Source organism: Urocitellus parryii, chromosome 11, assembly GCF_045843805.1.
Source record: "Urocitellus parryii isolate mUroPar1 chromosome 11, mUroPar1.hap1, whole genome shotgun sequence".
Lineage (NCBI taxonomy): Eukaryota > Metazoa > Chordata > Mammalia > Rodentia > Sciuridae > Urocitellus > Urocitellus parryii.
This window is the reverse complement of record NC_135541.1, coordinates 74,530,783-74,547,648: the sequence shown is the minus strand read 5'-3', so window position 1 is coordinate 74,547,648 and position 16,866 is coordinate 74,530,783. Positions and strand designations below refer to the sequence as shown.

Sequence of the window (16,866 nt, the reverse complement as noted above, 5' to 3'; positions counted from 1 at the left end):
AAAGTTAGCCTTGAAGAATAAAAAATGTGGATAGACAAGTCATCTTTTGGTCTAGTCAGAATACCCTCTTTAATGTATAGTTTAATTATAATGAGGCAGTAATGTGCAAATTCACTTGACTATTGCCTGAGGTGTTTAATCCTACTGTTGAGGCTAGACTTAGATAAGTATCTTTTTGATTGGTTTATGGTCATATTTTCATTTACCCAAGTGAGTCATAGAAATGATCATTCTCTACCCAAAAATCTAAAATGCAAAACTTTTTGAGTACCATGGCAGTAGAAAAAAAAGTTTCTTGATTGTAGAGCGTTTTGAATTTTCAGATTAGGAATGCTGAACTGTTAAACTTGTGCAAATATTCCAAAACCTGAAAAATTCCCAAATCTAAAATATTTCTGGTTCCAAGAATTTTAGATAAGGGATACTGAATCTTGTACGTGGTGCTTTTCATTTTATGTGATAAATTCATATGCAAAAAATTTATTCGTTTGGTACCCATAAAGGCGAGTACTTTTAGCTACATTTTCCCAATGAGATGTATAATTAAGATTGTATGATGTTCGTCAGCTTCTTTTTGCTGATAAATATTGGCCTTATTTGGGGTCCCAGAGGTCATTAATACAGAATGGTATATTCTTTCCAAGCAATTGCACCTGCCTTACATGGCAGGCACTCTATAAAAGCACTGCTCAGTTTTCATTATTTCACTAGCTCATTCTGTATGTTGTAGGGATTATCTAAATTTGCACTGTCTGATATGGTAGCCATTAGGTATACATGACTGTTTAAATTTAATTAAAGTAAAAAACTTCTCAGTTATAGTAGCGCTTTTTACATGCTCAGTAGTACATGTTGCTCGTGGTTACCATATTAAAGAGTAAAGATACAGAAAATTTCCGTTATTTCAAACATTTCTGTTGGATAGTGCTGATGTAGACATTTGGTTTTTATAATTATTGAGACTACTGAGATGAGTTCTTGCATTATAAATATATTTTTTTATTTCTAAAGCATTTTTTAAAACCTAGAAAAGTTGTTTGATAACAATTAGCAAATGTTTAAGTTTTTTACAATAGAAACAAAAGTCTGTTTGGAATCCCCTTCCTTGGGTTGGTTTTGGAATGTGTAACTTTCATTCCCTTTTTTATTTGAACAAGCAGATGATTTTCTAGCTAGGGAGGCTGGGATTGTGGCTCAGTGGTAGAGTGCTCACCTTGTATATGGAAGGTACTGGGTTTGATCCTCAGCACCACATAAAAAAATAAAGATATTATGTCCATCTACAACTAAAAAAATATTTTTAAAAATTTTTCTCGCTAGGTTATTTAGTGGTTAATTGGTAGTAAAGGATAGCAGGAAAAACTCTCCCAGAGAATCATATTATCCAGGTTCTAGACCTAGTTCTGCTACTGCTTTGGAATATGTCTTAAGTCATTTAATCATTTGTTAAGAATAAGTTACTTGGACCAGGTTCTGTCAGCCTTACAATTTTGTAAATTAGAATTTGATTTAACTTGGAGATTATATATAATTTTGAATACTTTTCAGTTTGAAATTGAAAAACATTAGCTAAATATTTGTTTTCAAATTATGAAATGCATATTATAGGGTATCCCCTTTTCTCCCCAGGCTCTAGAATGTTTTTATGACTTTTCTGATGAAAATTTTTCACAAATTTTCCCATGATAGCTATCTGTGAGAGATTTGAAGACTATGAAATTACTCCACTCTTACTTTGATAGGATAAGTAGTTTGGTGATTCTCTTTCCACTACTATGTGCAGGGTAAGATTGCCCTGTAGTCTTATACATGTAGCAGATATAGAATTTGAAGTTTTATATCTCTATCCATTGTTATTAAGGTACATTATGAATAATTACAGGGATAAATCTATATCTTATATGAAAGCACTGAAGGTATTCACCCATGCATAAATACCTTCTGTTTAATTATAATACTGTAGATTAATGTATGTGCAGTGTAAGTACTAATTCAGGTTTATGGTTGCTCCCTGAGGAATAATGTCTTCTGAATTTCAAATAACAGATTTATAAATGTACTTCTAGTTTATTCAGTAGTTTAAAAGTATACCTTTGTGACATATCTTCCCATTTCCAGATATAGTGTCATTCAAGGAGGTCCAAAATCTGTGAATTTTAAAGGTGCAAGTCTTTTTAATTAGGCTTGAAGGATTAGTGCAAAATACCTCATTTTTTTGCTACTCATTGCTTGAAAGCGTTAAGTGCCATTATAAAATGTTAGATGGAGAAAACCAGTCTAATACTTCTTATAGGTTTTTCGTTTTGATTATGTAATGGTATTTTAAAATGGATTTTAGTGAAAGTTTACTGTTATAATTATGTGCCTTATTTTTCTGCTTTGTTGTTTGGTTTTGGTTTGTCTTTTAAATAGGCAAGAATGGAAGATAAAAATTTATCATCAGTTTCAGATAAATTAGTTAAGTTCATGAATTTTTAAAAGTGCCTTCTAATTTTAAGAGCTTATTTTAGTTTGTAAAACCATAATTTATTTTATAATGGTAGCTTCTGATGAATTTTAGATCCTAGATCTTATAGAACTGTAATTAGAAGAAGTATGTTAACTTTGGAAAGCAAATTTTATTGAATAGTAGGAGTTAAATGAAAAGCTTAATACCATTAGCTGTTCTGTTATGAGATATTCTGCATGAATTTGCACATTTAATTACTTGTCTTGTATATTAACTAACTACCCCCACCCCCCTGTGAATGTACAGTAAGTTAGGTAATTTTTTTCCCAGACAAATTTCAGTGTGTGTTAATTTTACTTCACTGATTTAATTTTAGCCTCACAGTGTGCCACAAGTTTTGTGGGATATTAGGAAAATTAAATTGCTAGTCCCATATGTTGTGCTGTCTTCTAGAAGTCATCCTCTTTAGAAGTGATTTCTAACAGGTATCACTTAGGAGAAATGAATGTGAATGTTATTAGATTATGACTTAGAGACAAAAAGAGATGAAATGAATCTTTGAAGAGTGAAGTATGAAATACAGGTAGCTCATTTATTACACTTCTACCAGTTTATAGAAGATTGTAGTACTCTTCTGTGCTTGCCTAGAATGGTTTACAAATTTATTACTATACAAAGTAACAACTGTCATAGTTATTGGAAGTTAAAGCCTGTTAAATCAAATATGCAGAATATCTTGTCATTAAGCTTTAACTTCTTTAGCCATGTGGCAATGTATTGTAGTGAGTAAGAACACAAACTTTAGAGCCAGAATACCTGAGGTTGTAATCTTCATTACTCCTACTTGCTAGTTAGCTCTAACCTTTGTGCCTGGGTTTCTACATCTGTTAAAAAGAGATAACAGTATCTACATCACTGGATTTAGTTTAGAGCAAGTATTTTGAAGTGTCACCAGTTATTGTTTTTACAGTCCACAGGTAAGTAGATAAAGCTACTATTCCTAGAGTTTCATTTCCTATAAATTCAAAAGTTATTATAGCAGAACATAGGAGTTTCCTAGTGATGAGTTCTGATGCTTTTTTCCTCCTTGTTCTTTTCATTGCGCTCCCTAGTTAGGTTAAGCTGAATTAACAAGACTGATTTTAAGATTTTTTAAAATAAAGGAAAACACAATGGTTTTTAAAATTTATTTACTTAAGCATTTCCATGAAATGTTTGCAATATAAATAGTGTGGTATTGTGTTAATGCATGAGAACCCCAAAATAGAGCTGGCTGATCTGTTTTCACTTGATAAGCTGCATGAAGCAGAAAATAAATGGCACAAATAGGCAAAGCAATAATTAAAAGTCAGGTTACCATATTACAAGGGTAGTAGATACTTTTTTACTGTTCTAGATAATTGCTGTTAAGACTTTGGTTGGATTTTCTTATACTCACATCTATAATACTTTTGTGGAATTAATTAAACTTTATTACATTTACAGTGTGGCCACTGTGACTTTAAAATTTATCCTGTATTAGTTATAGAACAAAATTAAATACTATAAGTTGACAGGCATAGAAGTATTTTTATAAGATATATGTGTAATGACTATTTCCAAGTAACTTATTTAGATTTCACATGTAAAATGAAATTGGAACTTTAATGTTTCTTTTTCATTAACTAAAACATTGAGACTTACCATAAGTTTGTTGCTCATTGTACCTGAGACACATCTGTTTTCAAAGATACTTAGTTTGAATGGCTTATAGATTTACTAGTAATAATCATTATTTGTATATTAAGACTACAAAAAATTTCATCTCTTAATTTATTTGGTATTCACAACAACCTTATAAAGTAAAACAGGTATTCTTATCAATTCTCTCTTACTATTAATGAATCTAAGATTAGAGAAGCCAAGAGTTTTATTTATAATCATTTCAAGGCAGTGGTAGATCAAGGATTGGAACCGAGATTTCTTAATCAATCTTTTGTTTTCTAACACCAAGCACACTTTATGAAAGAACAGTTACTGCTTTTGCTTTCATTGTGTGACTGCTTTGTTTTATTTTGTGGTGGCAGGGCAGGGGATATTTACTTTTGATGAACAAACTGTTTAAACTCCTTAAAACTTTTTTTAAAAGTTATATTTTTAGTTAGAGGCTTTTTGCTTCTTCTTTTTTTAATATTTTGCTTTTTAGTTATAGTTGGATACAATACCTTTATTTTATTTTTATATGGTGTTGAGGATCAAACCCAGGGCCTCTCACGTGGTAGGTGAGCGTTCTACGCTGAGCCACAACTGCAGCCCCAGCTTTTTGCTTCTTTAAAGATAATTTGAGGTAGTTTTATTCTGTGGGGAAAATGGAACCTTTTTTTTCTTCTGTTAACTTTTTATGGCACAAATGGTTGAGGGCTTGCTAATTTATGAAGTCCCAGGTGAAATTTACCAGGGTATATTCATGTCCTAGTAGTCAACCCTTCTGCCCAAATATATAGAAAAGTTTATGATTCTGTGATTAACACATTATTTAGTTGACATATTCATTGCCGTTGATTTATAGGCTTCAGAAATATGTTTAATCATAGAAATTCGAATTATTTGTAGTGCAATTTATTTGTCTTTTTGAAATGTTTCTAAATAACTTAGTTATTGTTTTTTAGTAAGTTGCTTTGGACCAACTTCAATATCTTTTTATAATGACTTCTGTATGGAAAAACGGAATTTCAATTTGGTATTTTTTGCTGCAGTTATTGGACTGTTTTGCAGTAATTTTTTAAGAAAACTTATAGCAGGGATTCTCATGACATCTGTTAAAAAAATTACTGAGGATTTCAAAGAGTTTTCACTTGTGTATTTTGTATCTATTACATATTACCTACTATATTAGAAATTAAAACTGAGACAATTTAAAAATATTTAATAATTTTGAAATATGTGGTGGATGTCTATATACTTGATTTCCTTGACTCTGAGAAGGCCAGAATTTATGACCCTAGTTTCTTTAGACATTTAGGTCATTAGTATTTTGTAGTTCTTCCTTAATACCCTATACTAATTGGTGGTGGTTGTTGACAATCATTTAAAATAAAGCTCTTTTTGCCCTGAGATTTCTAAATACAACAATATATTCTTGAATATTTCTCAAGTATATTAATATCTGTTGATTTTATTGTGAATATTAGAAATGACTAGCTTTTTTCTCTTTGAGATTATTAGTCAGCTTTGGGTCATTACGTAAGATATAAAAATACATAAGATATATATATATATGTGTGTGTGTGTGTGTATATGTATATGTATATATATGTGTGTGTGTATATATATATATATAAAGAAAAATTTATTTTGGTTTACAGTTCATTATCAATTAACACCCCCATGGTTTGGGGCCCATGGAGAGGCAGCACATGATTGTAGGAAAAAACGGAATTTCAATTTGGTATTTTTTGCTGACAGTTATTGGAGTGTTTTGCAGTAATTTTTAAGAAGACTTATATGATAGAACAAATCGAGCTACAGAACAAGAAGAGAAGAGAAATGGAATGGACTGGGGTCTCAAAGTCTCCTTTAAGGATATGTCCCCAGTGATCAGGCCCTTCCTTCTAAAGATTTCACCACTTTTCAATAGTGCCATGCTGAGAACCAGTATGTGCCTTTGGGGAATATTTAGCATCTATACTATTGCACTACCATAGATTAGGTTTCAAAAAGAATGTACTACAATTCTCTGTGATGCTCATCACTCAACCTTGGTTTTGGTAAGTATCCAGAAGTATTAGCATAGACTAGCTTCATAGTATAAAGAAGAGACTTGTGCAAAACTGGGATAACATAGGAAGTCTGGAGTGTTTTACAGTTTTTCCTTACAACCATCAAGTTGTATTATTTTCCCAGAAGTTTGTCTTATTTCAGTGTTACTGGATTCTGTTTCAGAATCCAACCTTTATAACGTATATCTTCGGTTGCTTAAGATAATAGGAACTGCAAATATTTATAGAGGGCTTACTATGTTCCAGCAACTGTTCTAAGTGCTTTATGTGTTTTAACTCATTTAATCTCACAACTCTATGAAGTGACCCTCTTTGTCTTCTCTTTATAGGCAAGGAAAGTAGGCACAGAGAGATTAAGTAACTTGCCCAAGTTTCTCAGCCATGGAGGTAGAATTTGAAGTCAGGGAGTCTGGTTCCAAAGGCTATCCTTTTTAACCACTATGCTATATTGGCTTAACTAAGTAAACTTAACACCCACAATTACCAAACCATTGTTTATTTAATTAATATAGTTCATTAAGTTGTATATTCATATTTGTCCTAAGGATTAAAAATTATAAATGATTTTTAAAAATTAGGTTTATGGAGAAAATGCCAGCTGTACATAAAATTCCTAAAATCTCTGACTGGCTTTTATTTCATTTTTAAAACAGACTTTGCTTTTTAGAACAGTTTTAGATACATAGAAAAATTGAGACAGTATATGGAGTTTCCATATAATCCTATGTCCAGTTTGCCTTAACTTCGTAAGAATTAATGAACCAATATTTGACAGTAACCAATAATAATGCTACCTTATTGTTGAACAAAGTCCATAGTTTATTCAGATTTTATAGATTTCCCCAAATGCCCTTTTTTGTCTTCTAGAATCCTTTTACAGTACATTTAATGGTCATGTCTCCTTAAATTCTCCCTGTCTCTTAAATTTCTCAGATTTTCCTCATTTTTGGTAAGGAAAGTTTCAAGGAGTACTGGCTATATACTATGTCACATGTCCTTTGGTTAGAATTTTCTGATGTTCTCATGATTAGACCGAGGTTGTGAAATATTGAAAGAGAGATTACAGATGTACAGTGTTTTTTTTCATCCTATCATCTCAAGGGTACTTGCTACCAACATGATTTATTATTGTTGTTAACCTTGATTAACTGTCTTATGTGGTGTTTGTCACCTTCTACACAGTGAAATTACTGCTTTTATCCTCCCATGCATATTGTACTCTTTGGAAGAAATCACTATGCATACCTCTCAGAGGGCAAAGTATCTACATAAAGTATTTAGTATTCTTGTACACAAGAGGTTTGTTTCTTCTCATTTGCTAATCTGTTCATTCATTTATATTAATATGAATGTATGGATTTTTTTTTTATACTTTAGGTATAAAGTCAGTACTATTTATTCCTCCAGTTGTTATAGCTTTGGACAGAGGGAACCTTTTCAGTTGACTTTTGTACACCTTTGACATACCCTCTTCACTTTTTAAAGTTTTTTATTGGTGCATTATAACTATACATAATAGTGGGGATTCATTATGCCATATTTGTACATGCACATAACATCATTGATCCCTATCATTCTCCAATACCCTCCCTTCCCCTTCTCTCCTCCTCCTCCTGATCTGCTGACTCTACTAATCTTTTTTTTATTATTATTTCAATTAGTACATTATAATTATACATATAAGCAAGATTCATTGTGGTATATTTGTACATGGACATAGCATAATTTGATAGATTTTGTTCCCTGATACTTCTCCATACTCTCTTCTCTTTGCTCCCTCCTGCTTCCTTAGTTTCTGGCACTCTATGATGCTTTTGACTCAACTTGTATATTTCCTGCCCCTGTCCTACAATTAGTCATTTCTTAAATGAGTTCTGATTCCTTTTATTGGAGAATGGTTCAGGAACCAAGACCGGTGTGCTAGTTATGCTTGTTGCTACTGGGGTGGCATTTGTTTATAGACTCTCTTGGCTGACAGCAGAGAAATACATATGTCTGTGCTGATCCACGTGTCCATATATGCATATCCATAAATATCCTAGGTGTAACCATTTATATCAAGCCAAACATCAGTTCTTACTGAAGTTTCCAACTTTAATGCATCACAACCTGGAAAATTATAGTTTCCTCCTCCTGTTTATTTCTGAATTCCACTGTAACAGTGAGATGAGATGCTTGGCTTCCACCATGTTATCCATTTATTCATTTGTTCAGTTCTAGGGTACATGTATAATGGTGTCAGTTATAAACCCAAATTCCCATTGAAAAAATTTCAATTGGAGTACAGTACTTAAGAGTATTTCCTTTGCCTTTAGTCTTACTTATTTAATCTACTTACTTCCAGAGTTAATTAAGCTAATACTTAATCTCATGTTTTTTTTTTTAATTTTCCCCTGTCAATAAAATTTGATAGATGAATGAATCAGATTTTTTCCTGGAAGGCCCTGTTTTCTCTCTTGCTTCTAGTACTATGTGGACCACTCTTTTTTGCTTCTCTCTGAATACTCTTTGCCCTGATATGCCCAGCTCTTTATCTTGTTTTCCTGGCACCTCCACCCATTGCTCCTCTTGTTCTACGCATTTATTTCACTCTTGATAGTGCTCTTAATAAATGGAATATTTTATGGATTATGTTGAAATATTTTTATTTTTTATGCTATAGATAGCTCTTCATTCTGGTATCTTCCAACATTTCTGTAAAATGAATAGTTTGTTTAGTGATTATCTTCCAACATTTCTGAAAACATAAATATACATTTAATTATAATATTACATTTTAAAAATTATTTTCGGTTTTTAAGCTGAACTATTTCAGTAGGAAGGCAGTATAACATTAAGAGCATATATTCTGGAATTATATATGTTGACTTTAAATTCTGGCTCCACAGTTTGGTAAACTTAGGTGACCCTCAGTTCTCTCATCTGTACAATGGAGAATTGATAGCTAATAAGGTCATGAACATTAAATGGGACAATATATCTTTTAAGCATTTTTAAGTGTGCCTAGCACAAACTGAGCATTTAAATAAATATTAACCATTATTAAATGCTAATGCTATGTAAGGTCAAGGAAAGGAGAATCATACTATGTTTAAGATGGTTATTTTTTCAAACTTCTGAAGATTACTTCAGAGTCCTAAAGGTAGGTTTATAATACATATTGGTTTGCCTGGAATGATAATCCACAATATGCCTGTTATGCTAGCATGATTATGAGGAGCATCCTCCTTTTTACTTACTAAGTATTTTGGTTTGGGTGATAAATTATATGATCACTTATTTTTGGGGGGTTATAAAACTCTTATCTGCATCCCTCTGGCAGGGGTGGTATAAATGAGCACAGGAGGCTAGGATTAGACTAGTGGGTCCTGGGAAATGTGCACATCTAAGAGGGTAGCACTGCTTTGCTCCAGCTGCTGAGGAAGATAGAAGGCCTGGTATAATGCAATCTTGTTTTTTTAGAGTAGGCAGAAATCTGGAAAATTTAAAATGGTTCACCCAATTTGTCATCATTAGCAACTAATTACATTTTTCTAAAAAGCACAAAAATTTATTAAAAGATCGATGCATTAGATCATATGTAATTTATATTGCAGTTTTTTTTAATATGCAGGTCAAATGATGGTCCTTACATATAGCCTGAAAGTTTCTGTTTCCAATAACTCATAATTCCTTAATGGAAAGAATTAACTCTAATGTAGAAACTGAACATGTATTTTTAAACATTAGTTATGTAAACATCAAACTTTTTAGGACTCTTAATGTAGTTATCACATATATTAAATATATGATAGTAAAAACTGTAAGACAGGAAATACCTTATATGGTTGTTTCAAGGAAAATCTGGAGAGCATATGTAGACTGAGAAAACTGAAAAGGGTAGTGCTAAATTGACCATAATTGTGAAAGTCTTTGAAATCCTTAATGAATTAAAATGACCAAGAATTTTCTAAAGATAACATAACTACAGTAGTAGAGTTAGAAGTGAATGTATAGTAGGCAACAATTGTGGAATGCTTTCTAATGCCTTTCACTTGAAATGTGTTTCATGTGATCTATTGTAGCTTGGATTTCCAGAACTTTTCTTTGGAAACAAATGTTTTTTTTTTTTTCCCTTTTTAAGACTGTTTTAAAGAAGTCATTCATATACGTCTGGATGAGCTTCTCCATGTTTTAAAGTCTGTAATGAATAAGCATCAGAACCTCAATTCTGTCGATCTTCAAAATGCTGCAGAAATGCTTACTGCAAAAGTGAAAGGTAAGCATGATATGTTAAAAGGGTAGCTTGGGCAAAAAGTCTCCAGTGAGACACTCTGTTTCATAATGACTGTATAACCATTTCCTCTGATGGCATTTGTATGAGGTGTATCAATAAAGTTATGCATACTTGGATATTTAAATACTTCCACTAAGTCACACCTACAGTTTCTTCCTCTTAAAAATGAAAACTTTGTCAGTGAACATTGTAAAACTACCAACTTAAACCAAACAAGTGATGTTTAAAAATTGCGCTTTATGAATGAGTTCATGATATTTTGAACAATATGTGTCTTTGTTATGTGAGGACAAGTGATGTTAGAAAATGTTCAATTGTAGCAATTTCATTTTGTAAAAGGAACCAAGTGGAGAATAAGGCTTATTTCAAGATTTGAAAATGAAAATTGTTGAATAAGTTTATCCTCTATATGTATGTATGTGTGTGTGTGTGTGTGTGTGTGTGTGTGAGAGAGAGAGAGAGAGAGAACACTCACCTAGCATATGTGTGCTAAAACAGTCAAGAATTGGGACTTCCCAGTTAAATGACTTGCCACTCAAAATTGTTAAAATTATTCTGGGCTGCAACATATAAGAATTGAGAGTGAAGGGAGTATTTATTTAGGTTAATTAGGAGATTTTTTAGAAGTTGTGAGCAAGATAAGGATTGAAGGTCTGATTTAAGGCAAAAACTGGGATGTGGTAGTGGTAGGTTGTTGATTGTTGTCTAGAGGGGATGGATGTCAATTGACAAAACAAGACAAGTTGAACAGATTAGGGGTTATGGAGAAGTTTGGAGTTGAAGGTGTGGATTTGGGAATTGATGTTGTATGGGTGGTAGATAATTTTAAATGGGAAAAGTGGGTAGCTTCTCTGTGGCTTTTAAAAATGTGCCTACTAACCAAATTTGTTTTAAAATAGATTGTTTACAAGTGCCATTTTTGTGTCTATAGATAGTAAAATTTCCATGCTTGGAAATAGCGACCTAGTTCAATTGTTGTCAGTGGCTACTGTGTGCAGTCAGGATGTCCTGGGGAAGGAGTGCCTGTGTGGTTGGTGTCCACATTCCAGAAACAGACAAAGAGAGTTGTCTCTCAATTGCCTTGGAGATCTTTTTATCTTTGAGCTAAAGTAATCTTTTGAATATCATTTCCCACGATGACTGTCGTTACATGGGATTGTTACTGTTTTACTTTTGCGTTGGATGAAACTTTAAAAGCGGAAAATTACTTGTGAAATTTACTCTTTCAGCAAGAATTTGTGAGACTAGAAAACTTTAAAAACCTGTTCTTTGGAGTAGGCTTGCATGTTTTTGAATAAAAGCTTCCTTCCTCCCTGTCCCTACTCCTAATGTTGAAGCCCCCTAAAAATATATTGATATTGTAAATGAAAAATATTCAGTGATCTGCAAAATGGAGATCAGAGCTTATTTAATTCTTTGATTTAATGATAATCTAGTTTTCAAAAGCTGGAAAGTTAAGGTATAGGTGGAAACCATTTTTTAATAGACATTAAAAGTAATAGATTGCTGTCCCAAGCAATCTGAGTGCTTTGCATACTTCAATCTTTGCAGAAATCTGTAAATGTACATTTTTGTTATGCTTATTTTAGAGAGAAATGTTAAGAAAAACTCTTGTATGGTAAAATAAAAGAGTTATAGAAGTATGAAGATCATTTAGATCATTTTAGTCTTAATCATCTGATTACATTTTAAAAAATAACAGTGACCTAAGCACTTGACTTTTTTGGAGTTCTTACCCATCAAATGCATTTTTCATATTTGCCAGACTGCTCAAACAAAAACAAATAACCCACCCCACAATACAGAACACAGAATGTTGTTTGTGTTCCTCGGATTTGAATGCATGAAGTGCATCTACTTTCTATGCAGAAGAAATGAGAAATTGCAATCTTTAATTCCCCTTACTTGTTATTGTTCATATGACATTTACCTTGTCATAAGTTGAGAAGAAAATTTCTTAGTTTTTCCCCCATTTATTTTAGTAGTGATTTGTATTTCCTGTGTCTCCTCCTGTTTCCAAGCAGGAAGTTCAGTCTGACAAAATATTTGCAATGTGGCAAGAGAGATACACGCTATTTTTGAAGCAGATAAAGACATTTTCAGAACTCAGGAATTTATGCTGTATTTAGTAGTCATATTTTCATTTATTTAGGTCAATTTTAATTCATAATTTATATGAGAAGGAGGTTTTACTTAGGTTTTTCATGATCTGTATTTTGCTCTTTATTTATAAAATGGCAGTCAGAAAAATAAGCTATAATTATACCTCCAAGAATATAGAATTTCATGTTTTCAGATTTGATTCTTTTAATATGCAGTTCATTTACACAAGTAAATACAAATTGTGAGAGAGGGTGTTTACCAATAAACATTTTTTTTTAACCTCAGCCTCTTTGCCTACCCATATCTTTCCCTAGATAAGTAATAACTACTACTGCTTTCTTTTACATCTTTCCAGAGATATATTACACATATACAAGCGTATACATGTATGTATTGTTAAATTCTGACAAATGCACATTCCTGTGAAAACATCATTATAGTGATGGTAATGTTTACTCCCCTTATAATTCTCCACCTCCTCTTTCACAAATTTTGATCAAATTTCTCCTCTTTTTCTTTGTCACATGAGTTAATTAGAAGTTTGAAATTTAATTTTCAGGTGTTTGGAAATTTCACAGAGATTTTCTATATTTATTCTTGATTTAATTCCAGGTAGTCACTGAATGTGTTTTGTCTGATATGAATACTTTCAAACTCAGTGTGAGACATGTTTTATGGCCCATAATAAGGCCTGTGTTGGTAAATATTCATTTGAAAAGAACATGTGTTTGCTGTCAGTAGTTGAAGTGCTCTATAATTGTCTGTCTTGTCAAGGTGGTTGATAGTATCATTCAGATCTTCCTACTCTCACTCATTTTCCATCTGTGTGTTCTGTCAGTTGCAGGGAGGGCTATTGAAATCTTTGCTACCACTATGAGTTTGTCAATTTCTTGTTGCAGCTTTCTTACTTTTTGCTTCATGCATTTTGAAGCTCTGTTTATTGGATACACAAATAGAATTGTTAGGTCCTCTTGATGACCTGACTCCTTCATAATTATAAAACAAGGTTGTGTCCATTTGTGTCTCTCCCCCTGCCCCCTGTAATTTCCTTTGCTTGTGAATCCACACTGTGTAATATTAGACAGTAAAGTGGGCAGTTGTAAGCTTACCATGGTGTTTCTTGTCTTTCAGGGATTACTGTCCTTTATTGCCTGATAATCCAGTATCTTGAAAAATGTTGTCTTTAAATTTTATACAGGTCTTTTTTTTCCAATTGTTTCTGGCTTAATTATAACCTGTTTCTTGGCCAGAACAGAAGTCTTAAGAATTTTTTAAAAATTATTTGCAATGATTCTTAAGTTTTTCTTTTTGTTTGTATTAGGGATATTTAGAAGAATGTGATGAAATGTGTGGACTGTCCTCACCCTCCACAAATCTGATTGTAATTTCAGGGAATTTGTAGGCTTGAGGTTTAATTCATCCCAATCTAGGAGTTTTTGCTTTCCAACTCTATTTGCATATTAGTGTCACCTGGGAGAGTTTTTGAAAAATATCTGTGCCTTACTCTAGCCTTTTTTGTTTTGGATACCAAGGATGGAACCCAGGGACGCTTAACCACTGAGCCAGATTCCCAGCCGTTTTTTATATTTTATTTAAAGACAGGGTCTGATTAAGTTCCGTAGTACTTCTCAGTTTCTGAGGCTGGCTTTAAACTCAGGATCTTCCCACCTTAGCTTCTCAAGCCACTGGGATTACAGGCATGTACCACTACACCCAGCTACTACAGACTTTTCAAATCTGAATCTTTGGTGATGGGACTGACTTTGTTTTTAAGAATCCCCATCCAAGATTAAAAACGATTGGTAAAGGAGAGGATGGCTTCTTTTCCACATGGTTTCTCTACCTGCACTTTACTGGTATGGATACTAGAGAGGGTAGGATACATGGAACTATTTGCCTTATTACCAGCCTGAGTCACATGGTTTATTTACTTAAAGGAAAAAAGCCAATTCAACCTTCAGATTTTGTCTTAGTAAATTGTGTTTGGGCTTTTATCAAGGGTACATGTAGAAGTTAGAAGAAACTGTTTTAGTTTCATAATTTGCATTAACAAAGTGCAAAATGTCTCTATTATAAACAAAAGACAGCCCTATGTCAATTAACCTAGATCTCAGGGCCCAAGAACCTATTTTGAGCAACTATAAATAAATAGGAATTTAAGTTTTCTAAAGCACTGGATTTTTTAAAAATGTGATATCTTGTTATAGGTTTTATATATACAAATATAGAAATATATATAAAATTTCAGTTATTGGTGGTTCATAGTAAATATGTGCTTCCTAATGATTTCAGTGAGCCATAGTGTCTTTAACTGTTTTAAAAATATCTGAAAGCAGTAAGCAAAAGAAAATAGCACAGAACACTCTTGATAAAGAGGTCTGGTGTAACAGACTCTGCCTCCAAGACAGATTGATTTCCCACTAAGTAACTTTTTATATGTGTCAAATTATGTAAAGCATAGATTAGGGAGTTTGGAATGCCAACTACTTTCATGCAACTGATTTTTTATGATTTCCTGAATGAATACCTGAATATCCTCTTGTTTTGTATAGCCCTTTCACTTTCTGAATCTTTTAATGAAGTACTGGTAAATTTTTAAAGGAGTAAATGATTTTGTATGAATCTATATTCAAATATTGTCTCCCTCATTTATTGTAACAAACCTTTCCCTACAGCTGTGAATTTTACAGAAGTTAGTGAAGAAAACAAAAAAGATCTATTCCGAGAAGTGTTTTCTTCCATTGAAACTTTGGCATTTACCTTTGGGAATGTGTAAGTAAAGGACTGTCTTTTAAAGGTACTGGGCCTAAGTGTGTTTCAGTATATATATTGCCTGTACAATCCATAGAAACTAAAGTATTAATTATTGTAACATATTATCACAACTTTGAAAAAGACACATTCTTTGTTGTTCTATTAAAGTATTTGGAGGTGTCTTTATAACTATTTAGAAGCTACATTCATTTGCAAGTAACTGATTCATGTGAATAGATTTCTAGGAGTTTTTAATCATGTTCTTCCTTAAAACAGATTGTCCTAGATGATATGATTGTAAAGCCTTTGACAAAGAAGCATAATAATATGTCTTTTTTTTTTTTTTTAACCTCCCTGGATAGCCTTACAAACTTCCTTATGGGAGATGTAAGTAATGATGCATTGTTACGACTGCCTGTTTCTCGGGAAAATAAGGTAAGTTGTTTTTATATTTTTAACTAAGCATTTCATTTATTTTCTAATCTTAATCTCAGAATTACTCCTTCATAGTTAAGTTTATAAATTACCATAATATGGCAAGAAAACCAGACCAACTCATTTAAAATATGATCAGTTTCTGGAGCAGTATTTGGTAATAGTTTTTAAGTGGACTGAACTATTAAAAGGGCGTGCCTGATAATTTATAACATACAATGAATCCATATTGTATAAGGTCTAAAATTTTAGAAGGGATTTTTAACCATTTTTCCCTACGGACTTTGGCACAGATTTTGAGACTGGTGAAACTTGGGCGGGGGGAAATGGAAAAAGTAATGAGGGTGGTAATCTCACATATCATACAATTTGGGTTTTTGTTTTGTTTTGTTTTGTTTTTTCCAGGAAACACTTGTTAACCCTGTAGGTCTTAATTCTCCCTACCAGCATCCCTATACTTTTGTCATAGGATTGGGGTTATGATTTCTAATTGGAAGAAAATTTTCTTTGGAATAATAAAGATCTATAATAGTGGAGGCTGGGATTGTGGCTGAATGATAGAGTGCTTGCCTAGCATATGTGAGGCACTGGGTTCGATTTTCAGTATCGCATATTCATAAGTAAAAAATAAAGGTATTTAAAAAAAGATCTATAATAGTAGGAATATTTTCAGTTGACTGATTATTTTTTTCACTTAATGAAAGATATTTAAACATACTCCCTCAGGGACATGTGTTGATAATTTCTGTTAAAAATCATCTGATCCATTAGCAATGCCCTGTCTCAAAATTTAAAAAAAGGGCTGGAGATGTGGTACAGTGGTTAAGTGCCCCTCGGTTTAATCCCTGGTTCCACAACAACAAAAAACGGATTGATCAGATCCAAAAAGGATTTCCACAAATGTGCCAGGTACTTGTATTATATAAAAATAATGTAAAAAGTTAAGCTGGTATGGTAGTGTGTGCCTGTAACCCCAGCAATTCAGGAGGCTGAGGTAGGAAGAGCACAAGTTCAAAGCTAGCCTCAGCCATTTAGCAAGACTTTGTCTCAAAATAAAATACACAATGAAAAGGGCTGCCAGGAGTGGTTAG

General features: G+C 32.6%; 1 protein-coding gene across 2 annotated transcripts in view; it reads left to right on the top strand.

Annotated features, from left to right (window-relative positions):
- Positions 1-16,866, top strand: part of Arhgap29 (Rho GTPase activating protein 29) — a 60,264-nt gene that overhangs the window by 11,550 nt on the left and 31,848 nt on the right. For both annotated transcript variants that reach the window (XM_026409622.2, XM_026409623.2), the window contains exons 3-5: positions 10,331-10,465; positions 15,262-15,358; positions 15,703-15,775. In XM_026409622.2, the coding sequence (XP_026265407.2) occupies positions 10,331-10,465; positions 15,262-15,358; positions 15,703-15,775 (305 nt within the window). The remainder of the gene's footprint in view (positions 1-10,330; positions 10,466-15,261; positions 15,359-15,702; positions 15,776-16,866) is intronic.